This window comes from Bombus pascuorum, chromosome 3 (assembly GCF_905332965.1).
Source record: "Bombus pascuorum chromosome 3, iyBomPasc1.1, whole genome shotgun sequence".
Lineage (NCBI taxonomy): Eukaryota > Metazoa > Arthropoda > Insecta > Hymenoptera > Apidae > Bombus > Bombus pascuorum.
In genome coordinates, this window is record NC_083490.1 from 1,009,770 (window position 1) to 1,025,413 (window position 15,644).

The following is a 15,644-nucleotide window of genomic DNA, read 5'->3' on the forward strand; positions in this document are numbered from 1 at the left end:
AAAGATCTAAGTGAATTCAAACGGGACGAATTTGGATTCAGCTTGTGTTCGAGAGCAAACAGCCGACCACCCTAGCAGTCCACCGAACCGTACATCTTCGTCGAAGCAACGAAATTCACTAGTGAAATCGAATAGAGAAGCATATTTCTCGAAGAACTGTAGCAAAATCGCATAAACCGAACTGTGGTCTGATCAATCGCGAATTGCGTTTCGCGAAGATGGACGGTTCGTCGACGAAATTCGTGTATCAGCCAAATCGTTAGGTGATGGAGAGTAGAAGAGACCAAGGAACAGACGACTGATCAATCGTAACGATATTATTACAGGTGCAAGACCGTGCGAACTGTGCTTGTAACAATGCGCTTAAAAGCGCGCGGCCGTCGGTGCATTTTTGCCAATCGATCCCCCTTTCCGGGTCGCCTTGCCTTCTCTCGAGATACAAACTCGCGCCATATCTCGCTGAAATGAAATTTCCCTCTTTGCTATCCCACGTAAATATACCGCGGATATATATATCGTACGATATGCGATCGCGAAATTACGAACGAATCACCCAGTTAATAAATCGAGTTACGTATGCTCCCGGTTACTTTCTATATAGGAAAAATCGTGAAACGAGTCCGAATATCGAGAGAAGTAAGTTGGTATCTACTGAAACTTTAGATTTCTTTCAAGAGTTCCCCGACACCCTATAGGTGTAGCGTAAATTATGTTTAGCTAGTTAAAATTCTAGCTAAAATTAGCTACGTTTAAAATTCTCCGTTATCAGTAGATATCTTCCCGACAAGCATACGAAAAGCAGGTGCGATTATCCGACAGTCGATATTACTTGAAAAATACAAAGACCAAAAAAAAAAAAAAAAAAAAAAGAAAAAAAAGAAGACAGAGATGTATCTTGAAGATTTGTTCCTTTTTTGTCGTTGAGCCAAGAAAATACAGTTGGAAATCGTGCGAACACACGTTAGACACTCCGCACCCCAATTTCTTGTTGCAACAAACACAGTTCTTTGCTTCGTTTTGTTAGATTCGGGGTACCAACCAACAGCGATTAAAAATCGGGGTTATAAAAAAGATCAAATGAAACCACAGACAAAAGTGTAGCAACGGGAAAACGGATTATAGATCGGCCAAACGGGCGTTATGTTAGACAGATCCGACACGATGTGTAAAAAATAGTCTTGGTGCTTATACATTATACATATAATCGTGTGCAAGCAATTGCCTTTTTGTTATGTATGCGATTATGGAAACGTTAGTGCCAGTTGCAGCAGCAAGGGCGTTTTTATCATTGCTACGAGGTCTTTTTTTTTTAGTGCCAATTGCCGGTGAAAGCGCAATTCGAAGCACGTTTATTCTATACTCTAAACTCTTTCGGTAGATGTAACACGTAGGGGGGGGGGGTAAGAAAATTCAAAGTTGATTTGGATGGATATTGAGTTGGTGGAGAATTCAAAGCGAGATAGAAGAAGCACGAGCGTTCGACTCGAGAAAATTCTCGGACGTTCACGGTAACGAGAAAGAAGTGAAGAATAGGCGAGTTCAGACGTAGCCGAACCAGACGAAGGTAGAGAACGAAACGAGAAGCAGAGGTGATTTGAAAACGCGGCAGCTAGGAGAAAGCATGCATTTTAGTCGCTTCATTTCGAGCGGGTTCTCGCCCATGGGACTGGAACCATGGCCGAACCGGATGAACCGCGAAATTAATTTTCCTGCGAACTTCTCCGGTTTTCCTGGTCGATTCGAATTTCTGGAAATGCAACGGTAATGAGAAAAATACGAACGGAGAAGATAACGTAAGAGCGGAATAGCTCTCAGTGAGGATCACTTTAAAGACGATACGCGTTAACCAAACGATTCTTTTTGCTTTTTCGATTCTCCCTTTTCGATATATATAATATAAAATATTATATACATATATAAATCGATACAGGGGAATGTTTTAAGAGCAGCGTGAATGTACGAGGTATTGCAGGTAATACATAGGTAATACAGCAATAAAGATACACTTTTCGTTCGATAGAGATTCGAACGTCCGGCATCAGAACGTATTTTGAAGCGAGTCAACGATGACGCGGTGCAACATTTGTAACGAAGTACGCACAGACAAACGGCTGGCGTATCGACAAGGGGGATATTTAATCTAGCAATTGAGAATATCTACAAATTTCCGAGCTAGTCGAGCAGCAACCGGCTCGCGCGTTTGTATATGTGCATGAATTTAATTCAACGTCACTCTTTATCACGTGACACCGTCGAAATTGCATGTCAGAAAGATTTACTGGATTCGAAGAACCGGACGCAAGCTGTGCGATACATTTTGTTCCTTTGTTTTGAAACAACGCGAATACAAGAGCAAACCATAAGGACAGAAATTGCTAACGCATAGTTACGATTTCAAATATCGATCCTTTTGTCCTTTGACGCGACTTTATTTTTTTCACGACTGTCCTTCTAAAGGCTGTCATTGGACACCTAATAAAAAGAAAAAACGACAAACGAGATTTAGGGAAATCACGACACTGCCGTTCGTTTACGCGTCAGATACAGAGGAATCGGATCTCGGAAGATACAGTCCCGTTGCGTTTCATCGGTCGAATAGAGAGGCAGCTCGTTAGAAGCAGAGCCGCGCACCTACCAAGTCTATTAATATGTGAGGGAGCAGCCCTACCTAAAAAGTGACTTAGCAACTCCAATGCATACTAAGCAACCCTTATGCTACTGGCTGCTGCTGACTCCGTGTGCACACCCTGATACTCTTTCTCTTCCAAACTTTCGCTCCTGCCACCATTATCGGCTTCCTCTAAGCCCATCTTTATGGGCCAGCAACAGCATATCCAATCCAGTCCTATATATTCCAACAACACGCACCTACTTGCACCTACAGACGCACGCGCCGTTCTTTACAAGCTATCATAACACGGCATTCAGGCGCGCTCAACTCCATACAGAGTGTTCGATCGATGATAGAAATCATCAGTCTGTAATTACACTTAATATGTGTATGTATTTAACGTTTACACTTCTCTTTTTTTATGTTTTTGATTTGCTTGAAACTGAATCACCCTGTATATAAGCACGAGCTCGAATTTTCTTTCACCATCACCGATACCACATTCGCTGCATTTCCCTTCCGCCTCCTTGCTCTTTCATTCGTACCCTCGTTCTCTTCCCCAACCAAACGTCCTTTCTCACAATATGTGTGAATATGCGGTGAGATGCGCATGCGTTTATATAGAAGCACAATGCTATGACTTGAAAATGAATGGAAATCGAGAACGGCGTTCCAACGTTGTTACATCCAAATACGATGATTATTCGTTTAAGATGAAACAAAACGAAAGGAAACGAAACGAAAGAAAACGGAAACGATACGAAAAGAAACGTTTTGCCGTCTCTTTCCATTCACTAGAGCCACACAGAAGACCCCTCGACATCAGGGCTAAGCGTTATCAAGACTTTTCTAACATGCTGATAGTATGCAAGAAAGCATTGATGAAAGCGAGGCAATGATTGCTGACTACGAGGTAGAAATGATTTTACTTAAAAAGAGAAGTTCTGGCGGTTACCTGGTGCATAGGATCGTAGCCCATGGAGCCGTCGTTGTACGGCTGCGAGCCGTAGTCGCTACCGTTTATGCCCATCCCGTATCCGGCCATGTCTTGTGGCCCACCGGGTGGCGCAGGCGACATCATCGGCGTCGGGGTGCCTTGACTGGCACCACCCATACTGTACGGCGACGCTCCTGCAAAAGCTGCTGTAGAAACAATCGCGGTGCATACAAAATTCGAGGGTGCGTCTTTTAAGTTCTTCCGCCTCACCGATTAACATTTTTGTTTATCGCAAAAATGAAAAAAAAAAAAACGTGAGCTCGTTTCTAATTTTGTATCTCGTGTAATCGGTGGCGTCGTCGATGCTCATCTTTCCCTCGAATTTCATCGACTTCTTAACACGACATATATACAATACATATATATAATTCCCAATAGGACTAGTTATAGACGCCACCGATTAATTCAATCGACATACGTATGGTGAAATCGTCTTGGACGATTCCGCATCGAATGAACGAATTATCGGATGAAAGCGAAATTTCGACGAATTTTCTATTATCGAGACTACGTGTAAAGTACCGATAGGAATATTTGAAAGACAACAGAATAACTTGGAAATTAGCTTGGTTACTTTACAATGTAACAGGAGTAATTTTTCCTTCGAAACGCGAAAACATTTCCGCTATCCGAGACGAAGTACTGGGTTTCGCAGTGCTGGCGCCAGTATCGCTGGAATTCCGTTTCTTTAATTACGAGAAGACTGCGGCCCGTTTACCAGGAGCGTGGCTGAGGAAAGACAAATGCATGGAGGGTGTCGAAAGAAACGCGAGAACGCCGGCATCTCATCGCCCTCCTGCACTCGTGTATTCTCCTACGCTCTTCTCATCTTTCGTTCCCTCTTTCTCCGTATAATTGGTAAGTTAAAAATATCTCGCCTTGCCCTCTAAAATAAAGAAACGTCTCGGTTGTGAAGAAAAGTACGCGTAATCGCGACCAGCAAGTTGCGCGAATGCGAAGAATTTCCAGAAGAAACACCCTCGGAATTTTTATTCTAATTTCCTGGAGAATGCGAAAGAGTAAATACGAACGAACCAAGATGACGTGTCGTTATTGAAGGAAATCGTGTCGTGTCGTGTCGTGTCGTGTCGTGTCGTGTTTGCGAGAGATACGTTAAGACAGTTGCATGATTTAAGATGATTGTACAGCTCCAAGTCGAACATGTCTTTTTATATAGCGAGAAGAAAAAAAGAAAAAGGCTACGAACTCCAGTCGATAATTTTGTTTCCTCCTAAAAGATTTATTAGTCAGCCGGAACAACAACGGTGGCAGAGCCATGTCGAACAACGAGTAACGAGTAACTGAATCTCACGATGATAATTTACGATAACGAGAAACCGCTATGCTACGTAAAGTTTTCCTCTACGCCAATATCGAGTTCGATAGAAAAATGTTCGCGACGATGAAAAGAAGATGCGAAAAAGTGTTACTGGTGTTGAGTGGAAATTTCACTAAATAATAATCTGTTCGAGTATGTAAAAGGAGTTTGCTCTCGAGCAGTTGTCGTTTTCTCAGCAACACTCCGTCAGTATCAACTGTGGCTACCAAAAAGAATCGAATTTTTCAACCGTTCAAATTTCATGTTATAATTAATTGCTCATTTTTATCGATATCCTTAATACGAGCAAGCTATCGAAACGAACTCTTCAAGGAACACCCGTCGCTCATTTGCGAAGGACGGAACTTACCAGCTGCCTTTTTGGCTGCGTACAAGTTCGCCTCCTCCTGTGCTTTACCTATGTTTTTCTTGTAGCGTATCCTCTTGTTGCCAAACCAATTGGAAACCTACAAATACGATAAACAACTGTGTCAGGGTCGCTAAGCAACGTATTATTTTAAAAATGTCTTAAAATGGTCGGTTATCGTATTTAGTAAATCTTTGGCCGATGAATGAAAAACGTTCAATCGTTCAAAAATTGTTTCAGTAACTTTCGTTGTTTCGAAATTATTATCGACGGACACGAATTATCGTTACGCGATGGCAACGGCTCCAAGTTACAAGAAATATTTTCATTTACTTTACCTGACTCACGGTGATTCCACACTTTCGTGCGAGCTCTTCTTTCGCTTCTTCGCTCGGATACGGATTACTGAGGTGCGAATAAAAGTATTCGTTTAAAATTTCCGACGCTTGTTTGCTGAAATTCCGTCTCTTACGCCTGTAACGTAACAATTCGTTTCCTTTTCACAACGGATAACATTCACCTTTCACTTGTTGTACACTACTACACCACACCAATCCTAATCCATATGATTTTAACCGACGATAGGTTTGTTTGATAACATCGATAATCGACAACATTCGACGATAGGAGACCTTAACCACCTGGTTACAATCGATCACGTTTAAATCAAATTTAATTCAATCTTAATTACCTAACAATTTGTGTCTTTATTTTCAGAAAATCTACTGATAGACGAATATCTGTATTTTACATTCCGATATAAAAATACTTCTTTCCACTTTTATTTCTTCTTTCGAGCGTATCTATCTGCTACTAACTCGTTTATCGTTATACGTTATTGATGATGTATATAATTCATAGAGAATATATGTCGTTCAAAACTGTTGCCGATAACCTCTTGTCCTACACGCTAACTGCTGATTGGTCGGACCACAATAAACAAGAAGGTCGATCACGCGTCGAGCAATTTAGCTGTTTAGTCGTGTGCTCGAACTGGAGCAAAATGTACGCGTCTCGTAACATGTATATTTCGGTATAATGAAAGAAATTGTGAAACAATAAACACGTTTGTGCGCAACTTATACTTTTAAGATGTCTGGTAAGTAATTACGATCGATTCATCGGTGAAGAAAAATGATCTAATATTTGAAAGTGGATAATGTAACGGTAGCAATTTGTAAATTAATGCTTGGTTTAGATTAATAATGTTTTGAGAAAACTCGTAGAAAATTAGTGATCTTCAACTGTGCGATATTTTTCGAAACAATGAAACGCAATATCGTTACCATTCATTATTATGAGAATCTATCGATTCACTATTGGCAATAGTAACGTACTCACTACTATCGTCGATATTAGATTTTTTTTATCGTCAAGATAGGTATAAAGGTTATTTAATTCATTTAAGGAATTATAATCTAAACGTAACGTGTAAACGTAACAAAGAATTACGCGTAACGAAAGTAACAATCGAACCACGGTCAGACTCGTGTTGTTTACGTTTGTCTCGGCTCAAGTACCACGAATCTGGCTCGTGCCTATTGTTTTTGCCCAAAATTTCCTGTCGAGAGTCTCACTCGTTGTTTCAGGACAGGGAATTAGGACAGTGTCGATGATGATGAATTCATCGGTGAAAACCATGTCGGTGAAAACTGTGACGGTGATTTTAACGTAATAGAAATAAACGAACAACGTTTATGCGACAAACACTCGCCTTGCGTCGAGGAATCGACTCCTCAGAATCATCACCGCCTCGCAGGTAGACTGTTTAAGCTGCATTTGGATGCTGGAGAACTTCTTGTGAATAATCTGAACCATCCTCTCGATCTCCTTCGGCGTGATTGGCCTGGTACGACTTTGTTCCCTCAGGAGATTCATTACGTGGGTTGTGAACTCGTTGCACGCCTAGGACAAAATCAAAAAGTCGCCTCGTTATTGACAAACACTCAAGGACCATGTTCTCCGCGCTTCAAAACCTAAAATGGATAAAAATCGAGGACAAACGCTCGTTCCAGGTAAGAAGAAGCACGGTATGTATCGTCTAAAGGACTTTACGAGTTTTCTTTGGATACAGGAAAGGAAGAAAGAAAGGTCGTCCGAACGTCAAAAGTCGGCGTGGAAGATCGCTGACGTTTCGAGGTAAGAACGAAATCGCAAAGGGAAGCGAAGGGAAGCCTCGGGAGAAGCAGGACGGAAGACCGAAAAATGGGAGAGAAGGGGCGAGGATCGAGGGCAAAAAAAAGAAGCGAGAAGAAAGGCGCGTACGTATAATGCATTATTCCTGGTGGCTGCTCGGTTTAAGGGAAAAAGGACTTTGCTCGATATCAGTATTCGAGACGAGCACGCTACCTTCGGGAGGGAGCGAAGAAAGGACAGGGGCGCCTGGTGGAAAGAAAGGGAGAAGGTAAGGTGGTAGGAAAAGGAAAGAGGTAAAGGGAGCGAACGAGGGGGGCGAAGGGTACCGGAGGAGGGTGGATTTTCCTGAGGGAAGGCGTTAGAAGGAAGAGGTTGGCAGGGGAGAAGTCGGACAGGGTGGCTCGCAATTTCGAAATGGATTCCACTCTGCCGCCATACCCTGGTACTCTCCTCGTCTTTCTTCCATCCACCCCGTTTCTCTTCGTTCTCTTCTCTTCCTTTCTGCTCTTCTCTCTTTGCACGAGCGCACCACCGACTTGGTGGGGTGGATCAGCTTCGTTCCTGCCTCGCTGTTCACCTAGGACGAGGGGTTTGGGACGATCTCGAGTAGGTGGATTGGATGGAAAACCCACTGAGAATTATGCTCTTCTCTACGTATTTGTGTTTTCTTCGATTTTCAAATTACCGGAACGACGAACCAAAAAGTAATATTTTCTTAAGTAATTTAGCGGGAATTTTTAAATCGACCAGCGAACCGCCAGGTGTTGTTACAACGCTTTATCGAACAAAGGGCAATTGCGAGGTAAATACCAGTTTCTCTTTAAAGCGAAACATTTGTCGTCCGATAAGGAAAAGTACCGCACGCAAAAGATATAGCTGGAGATCGTAATGAAAACTTGTGCCGCGAGCCAAGTACTATAGATGGCTTATAAAAGGCGAGGTAACGCACGAAGATGAAGGCAGGGACGAGGTCGTGGATTCTTGTACAACCGTATCGTATCAATCAAGATGGTGTTGGATAGTTTGAGGGAGGTTAGGGAATCGCGAAACGTCGATATTCATCTCCTGAAACGGCAAAGCCAACAAGTGTCCCGATGACGATCGTTAATTCGTCTCCGTGCAAAATGAAATTTCTCATGGTGGCTCTAATTTTACTGCAGTTCGCTCTATTAATACGCGTGTAATATTTCGCGGATATAGCACCGCGAGGGTTTTGGCTCGCGAGCGTTATCGAAATTCCAACCTGCATGCTGCTAAATATACCTGGTCGTGGTTACGTCTGCCGCGGTTGTTGTGCGGTTACCGCAATATACGATAGCCTTCCTTCCTTTCTTATGTAATCGAATTTAGCGAAGTTTGCAGCAATTTTCATGAACGAATTGCCGCAATCCCCATTATCCTGAATTATGATAACGAGACAAGACGAGAAGAGAAAAAAAAAAGAAAAAGGAAAGAGGAAGAAGAAACGAAAAAAACAGAATGGATTGAATTTTACGAAATGTTAGAAAAAAAGGTGTGTACGACTTTGCGTAAATTTTGTTCAGCGAAGAGAAGACGATGGTTTAACGCACAGAAAGCTCGCAGAGAAAAGGTTAAAATCTGTAGGAAGAATCGGGCAAAACAAAGGAGGGCATGCACCAGTAAGATTCATGCCAGACGGTATTTGTTGGCCGTGATCACGCGATCTCGTAAAACTCGATGCGGTTCTATTCTCGTACTTGTCACGCCATTTTGCATAGTCAGGCAGACGTTCACCCTAATGCAGTGACTCGGGCAGCGAGTTTGAATAGTAAATTTCGGTTATGATAAAACTTTTGGCCACGGCGATATCAACCGGTAATAACGTTACTTTTAATCGCGGCAATATATTCTACGGCAGAACTCGATACATTGTATTATCCAAGCTCGCCGAACTGCACGGCTATCCGAATACCGTTCGGAACAAGCTTGTTATACGTTGTTCCTTTAAATAACAATCGCGAGCTTGCAGGCGATACGAGTAGAGCGGCGTAAAAGAGAGAGAGAGAGAGAGAGAAGTTCTCCCAGAAGTGGATTTTATTTTGCAGCGAATCTCGCTTGACGTTATTCCGGAAAAGGAACGAAAACCGAATTTAACGTCGGACAAAGAGATAAAAGATCGGCTATGCGGTTAAAGCTAAACGCTGGAAGAAAGGCGAAAAACGGAAGTAAAACGAAACCATCGGGCTCGATAACGTTTGACTCTTGGAAGAAGGGAAAAAGCAGGATGGGGTTTAAACTTGTTAATGACCAGGCTTATCGATAGAGCGTCGACTCTACCCCCGGTAACTGCAGTTGCACCGGCCTGCGTGCACGCGAGCGCATACATCTCGACACGAACCGCGTCCATATTGTTGCGTCTACAAAGAATTCCACACGCGTCCATATACAGGCCGGTGGACCTCAAAGCAAGGGTGTGCGTATTTACTGCGGGGAGACATCAAGACCGCTGACACACGGTGAAATATGGGGTCGAAACGGGTGTGGCAATTAAAGCACGCTCTCACTCCCCTCCCCCCCCCTCTCTCTCTCTGTCTGTCTATCTTATTCTCTTTCTCTTTCGCACTGAACTCGAGCACGAGTTATTTGGTATTTATGTACGCGCGAATACACGAGCCGAGCCAGTACGAACGACGGGCCACGGTTATTTGCAAAGTATGCAAAAGTGAGAGAAAACACGAGAGGCGTTAAAAAGAATTATGCTTTTATCGTTGATAAGTGAGTGGTGGCGAGTGGAAGAGAGATCATGCGCGTTGCACGCCACCGATGCTTTTCGTTTCAATCGCGCGCATATTAATGAGCTGGAATCGAATGCGTTACAACGAACGTTCCGTGGTACGGTGCTAACAAATAACGTTGGATTTTCACGATAGAAATAACGAAACTGGGAACCGGATACGACATAGCTTGGATGAAAAAGCAAATCGATATCCCGGTTGATATACGCGATGATTGGTAATTCGTGCAGGCGATTTTGAGGATGTTCGATCGACGGTCTAATCGATCTCGCAAAGGAATCGAGCGTTAACGGGTTATCAGAAAGGTGGAACGTTTTGTAAAAGTATTAGGACAGGCTGGTGGTAAAGTTTTACAAGTTCGTCGAATTTCGAGCGCGAAACACAATAGCCTGTAGGGAATTTCCTGACATTATAGAGATCCGCAGTTCGTGATACAGCCGTTAACCTGACCGACACGCGAGATTTTACTTAACACGAGTGAGTCGGTTCATTAGCACGCAAATCGTCGAACAGAGACGAGTCTCGTACTCCGCCGCTACCCTTAAACTGGCCTCTTATCGCTTAGCCCGAGGGTAGAAAAAAATCCCGCGGAAAAACTACACAGTGACCACTTATATTCGATTACATCGAGCATTCGGAAACACTTTACTTTTTCGAGAATTTAACGACGAGCACAGAAAAAAGGATACCTGAAATTCCAGTAACAGTGTGCGATGTATGGAAGATAAGAGAAGGACCATTTACGAACCTGTTCGTATTTCTCCAGCTCCTGGTGGTAAATCTGTCTAATTTGGGCAAGTTTGGCTCTGTAATCCGAATGTTCGATGGCGTTGTCGGGTTGTCCAGGTGGTCCAGCCGCCGCTGCCGCCGCTGCAGAGGCCGCAGCTCCCGCGCCACCACCCTTTTCCGGTCCTGCGACACCCTCCGCGATCAACATGTTGTCCAACCTCATTAGCTGCGGATCGGGTGGTTCCTCTTCCTGAGTATTTCGTAAAGATAGAACTGAAACAGTAAAAAAATCATCAAAGCTTTGATATAAAATATATCATACTCGTGTCAATTATACGTTTGAACGATCGAACGAGCAAAGTTCGACGCGAACGTAGAAAGATCGCACTGGATCTTGCTCTAATTACCAAAATCTTGGACCGATCGAGATAAATGTTAAAAGCATCCCCGTGGTTGCAAGCACATCGAAGTGGTTGACTTTGCTATCGTGAGAATTTTTCTCGACGGACGAGGAGCAACGGCGAACCCCCAGCGCGAGATCGTGTTTCCACGAGAAAAGAGACAGAGCAGGTTGGGAAAAGTCGCGTGCGTTTATCGATCATAAAAGAATCAATTTTACTTCGATGTTCGCTCGTATCTTCATCCCGGTCTCTCGATCCTTTCGTTCCTTTTGTCTTAAGGGCCGATGCACGCAGAGCTTTAAAACGGGGTTGGTTTTCCACGGTATAACAGTGGTTTTATCGTACTTTTACGGCGCATGATGGAGCTGGACGACCCATAAAACCACAGAGAGCGAGGCACTTTCTCTTTCCTTTTCTTTCCTTCCGTTGTTCGCCTCGTGTGACAGTTCTTCCAGAAAGATGCATCTTTCGACAGTTTTCACCCCCTCCTTGCTACATAAACCAACACGTGCACGCACGAGCAAGCACGCCGAGGGGATGAACGACAGCCCAGGAAACTCGTGCAAACTGCCGCGAGATATACTTCCCCACGGAACCGATTATTCTTCCTGTGATTTTAAAAAGTGACGAGTACGTTGTTCGTCGAGCGGGAAAGTTAGCCAAAACAAAGACTCGGGCGTGAAAGTAGCTGTTTCGAGAGAAACTCGCTGGACTAAAGAGGCGTGCGAACATAAACGAAAAGATGAATGTCACTGAACGATCGTGACTATCGATAGAAGAAACGAAAGAATTAAAAACACGAAAAGCTATTCAAATGGCTTAACTAAAGTAAGAGTTACGTAAAAAATACTACGTTGCGTTTTTGAACGAACGACGCGATGTTTCAACCCTACGTATCCCTCGACTGAGATTTGAAGATTGAATTAATTACATTTGCGGTTATTTGAGCGGCATTTAAATTCGTTAGGACCTTTCTCCCTCTCTCTCTCTCTCTCTCTTTCTCTCTTGACTCTATATAGTTGCTGTGGCTACTGGAAAAAAAGTCTCCAGAGACGAAAGAGAAACGAAGAAGGGTGTGAAAGTTCGCCGGGATTCGTGGGACCGTGAAACGAATGCGCGGAACTAATGCATTTATACGAAGTGTAACAATTAGGTCTGCTGCGCCGGCGAAGGGGTTGAAGTTTCAAATTCCTCCAGGGACTTGACTGAAAGGGCGAAGACACAAAGTCGATCACTGGGGAACCGTTTCTTTGAGAAAGATGTTACTACGGTTACGCGCTGACTCTGTCAGTGCCTTCCCGTTCGTTAATGAATCTCCCTTACACAAGGGAGAATCGTTGAGAACTTTCCGTTGATTCTCGAGAATGTTGAATTTGGAATCCATTGGTTTAGCGGTGGCGAGCTAACTTTTTAAGATCGTTACGAAGAGTTCTATGTATTCGATAACTAAAAAGAACGTTTGCAATGCGATACGGAAGATGTTGCGAACAAGTAGTTGCCAGTTTTCGAGGACGAGTTAGGGGGAGGTTACCGGCAGTCAGCAGGAGGATATCGTTAAAACTTTGCTGTCCGTGGTACAGCGGCCAAGAACTTTTCACGCTACTGTTGGTAATTAAAAATGAAAAACCTTCACCCGCGTCGTTCGCTCAGGTAGCAAAGAAATAAAACGTACGTTTACGGTGATGCTGCAAGGAGGAAGTTGTTCCATTGAAAGTTAAACGATCGTCAACTATCGGCGGTACTTTCGTTTATTTCATGGCAGGAGGAGAGGTTAGCTACCGAGGTCTATCGAAAGTTGCAAAATTTGTCTAAAATAGAAGACATCTTAGAAAATTTAAATGACACGTAAAACATGGAAATTATCTCAAGTTACGAAAATAAAATCCAGGCGAAAGCGTCTTAGAAACGTGGGATTATACTTTACAGAGCGGTACGAAGAGTTTGCGCATCCGTGAAAGAGAAACATGTGCCGCGGCGTGCAAAATTAAGCGCTCGACCGGAATTATTTTCGGGTATCGAGCGGGAAGAAAGTAATCGGGGGTGGCTTACGGGCAATAATCTGGCTATTAAGGGGTGTAAGGGGAGGCCCTTGGTACCGAGTCGGCAAGGCGCAGAGACTGCTAACCTCCAGCGGGGGTCCTTACAAGCACGTAAACTCAGTTTTACTAGCAGTTAACATTTTACGACTCAAACGGTCTGCCTGACTCTGTACTCCCTGTTTCTTTCCCAGTCCCGCTCACGCGAGTACGCGTACTTTCCTGTTCCCTTCCTTCTCTGGCTTCCCGTCGGCCGTAGCACACGGATTCGTCACACGGGTTCGGGTGAAACACCGGCTATACAAAGCCGCGACGACGTAACGCTCGTCGTTTTCGAGGGTCGTTAGCGAGCGAACTACATTAATATGACACCCCGTTGAAGATCGAGCTAATTGTCCGACTAATTCGCGTCCTGTTACTCGTCACCGCGACGAGGACAAAGTTTGCCTCGTTTAAAAAATCGTCTAAGCTCTGACCGCTTCGTTCGTCAGTCCCGTGACAACGATAACCATAGAATTTTTATGAATTTTTCCTACGTAATAAATCGAACCAACTAACGTTCTTCGTATTGTTCGATCAAAGATAGAGGAATCAAAGATCGTATTTTGGTAATTATCTAGCGACGGAATCACGTGGATATATTTGTAGAATAAACGTGTCCGGCCAACGCGATAAATCAGATTGAGCGAACGAGCTGAACGGGGCAGGAGATTCAGGCGAACGGTCCTAAAATATGCAAGGGCTGCGCGTACACAGGGGCGGAAGAACGAGAGAAGGGAGAAAAGAGAAAATCGAAAATCCCTCGTCGAAACAACCCTTGGGATAATTTAGATTCGCGAAGCGGAGCCGAGTGGTGCGGAGGTATGGCAACAGCCAGAGCTGGCGGTGGAACGCCGCTGGTGTGTATTGATCTAAACGGGAACCCGTGAAAGCAATTAAGATAAGGCACGGTAACAAAGGGTTGTCGGCTGCTACCCGCTTTTCACCGTAGGAAAACAGAAAGAGAGAGGAAAGAGGGAAAGGAAATAGAAAGAGCCACGAGCTTGGTGGAAGTAGATACGCGATAGAGAAAGAACACAGGTCGAATCACCGGAGGGTCAAAAAGCATTTCGAACGCGCGTATCGTTCTCGTACCGAGTCAGATTTCCTTTGCTGCCACGGCAACACGAATATTTCGATTCGTTAAATAATTGTTCGATTCGTTGCCTTTGTCAAAAACACGCGGTGTATCGTGTGGAGCGAGTAGAACGGTATCGGTCAGTGTAAACAAACAAAGAAGAAAATCAGTTATGATTAGTTGACGCTAATTTGTATCGTGGCAAAATACATGAACCAAACTCGCAAATTTTACCTTTGCAAACATGGAAGTAATTGTAATTAATAAAGGATGGCTGGTGGTGGGAGTATAATCGGAACTTGAATAACGACCCTATCGATTCTATCAGGGTTGGTAACGTGACACGGGAACCGGCGTTTATTTGAAATATGAATTCGCTAGAAAATCTAGGTGGCCAAACAAATACTAATCCGTTCGACGGTTTTATAGGTTTTGCGTCATACATGCCGTTAGCATACCCTTGGTATGATGTTTCGTATTATACGCAAAGCATACATTTTTTAAAGAATATCGTGTAATCAAACGAATAAAGAATGCGAAGGAATACCGGAAACTGTAAATAAACGGAACCGGTCGTGTAAACCAACAAACTAAAGCGCGTACGAAAAATTTACCTACGACGGGTCGATACATTTTATCGACAGAACGTTCAGTTTAAAATTTAGCAGACAATCGCGTACCACCAGCGTAGACGATATTTTCGAGCAAAATAAAATTATATTCGGAGGGGAAGATTAATACCAAGCAGATTCCACAATCCTGACCCAGTTCAACGGTGCTTCCAGACGTCTGCTCGCATCCGAAGGAATCGATTCCCAAAATCCATTCAATTTTTTCCTCCATCTCCTTTTCTCACCCTCGACCTTCTCGCAGTTCTTATACACGGCATCGCGCGCGAACGATCCCAAATGTAAGACATAGCAGACCGGGAAAAGGTAGAAGAGAAGAAAAGTAAGAAGAGGAAAAGAGAAAAAGGGGCTGGAATGGCTGCTCTTTTAATTCGAGGGTGAATCCGGCCGGCAGGGCTGAGCTTCTACAGGGGGTGCGAAGGGAAAGATCCTAGAAGAAGACGACTGCGCGTTACCCCAGAGATCTGATATCGACACCGAGCTGTAAGAATATCCGGCCCTCTTCTGATTTACGAAAGAAATCGAGCCAAGAGGTATTCTACCTTGT

General features: G+C 43.8%; 1 protein-coding gene across 8 annotated transcripts in view; it reads right to left on the reverse strand.

Annotated features, from left to right (window-relative positions):
• Positions 1 to 15,644, reverse strand: part of LOC132905256 (homeobox protein extradenticle) — a 119,889-nt gene that overhangs the window by 6,120 nt on the left and 98,125 nt on the right. For 6 of the 8 annotated variants that reach the window (XM_060956393.1, XM_060956397.1, XM_060956392.1 and 3 more), the window contains 5 exons: positions 10,934 to 11,187; positions 7,008 to 7,198; positions 5,632 to 5,767; positions 5,297 to 5,393; positions 3,567 to 3,754 (listed from right to left, as the gene is read on the reverse strand). In XM_060956393.1, coding sequence (XP_060812376.1) covers positions 3,567 to 3,754; positions 5,297 to 5,393; positions 5,632 to 5,767; positions 7,008 to 7,198; positions 10,934 to 11,187 — 866 coding nt within the window. The remainder of the gene's footprint in view (positions 1 to 3,566; positions 3,755 to 5,296; positions 5,394 to 5,631; positions 5,768 to 7,007; positions 7,199 to 10,933; positions 11,188 to 15,644) is intronic. The other 2 variants (XM_060956394.1, XM_060956399.1) reach the window with 2 other exon arrangements.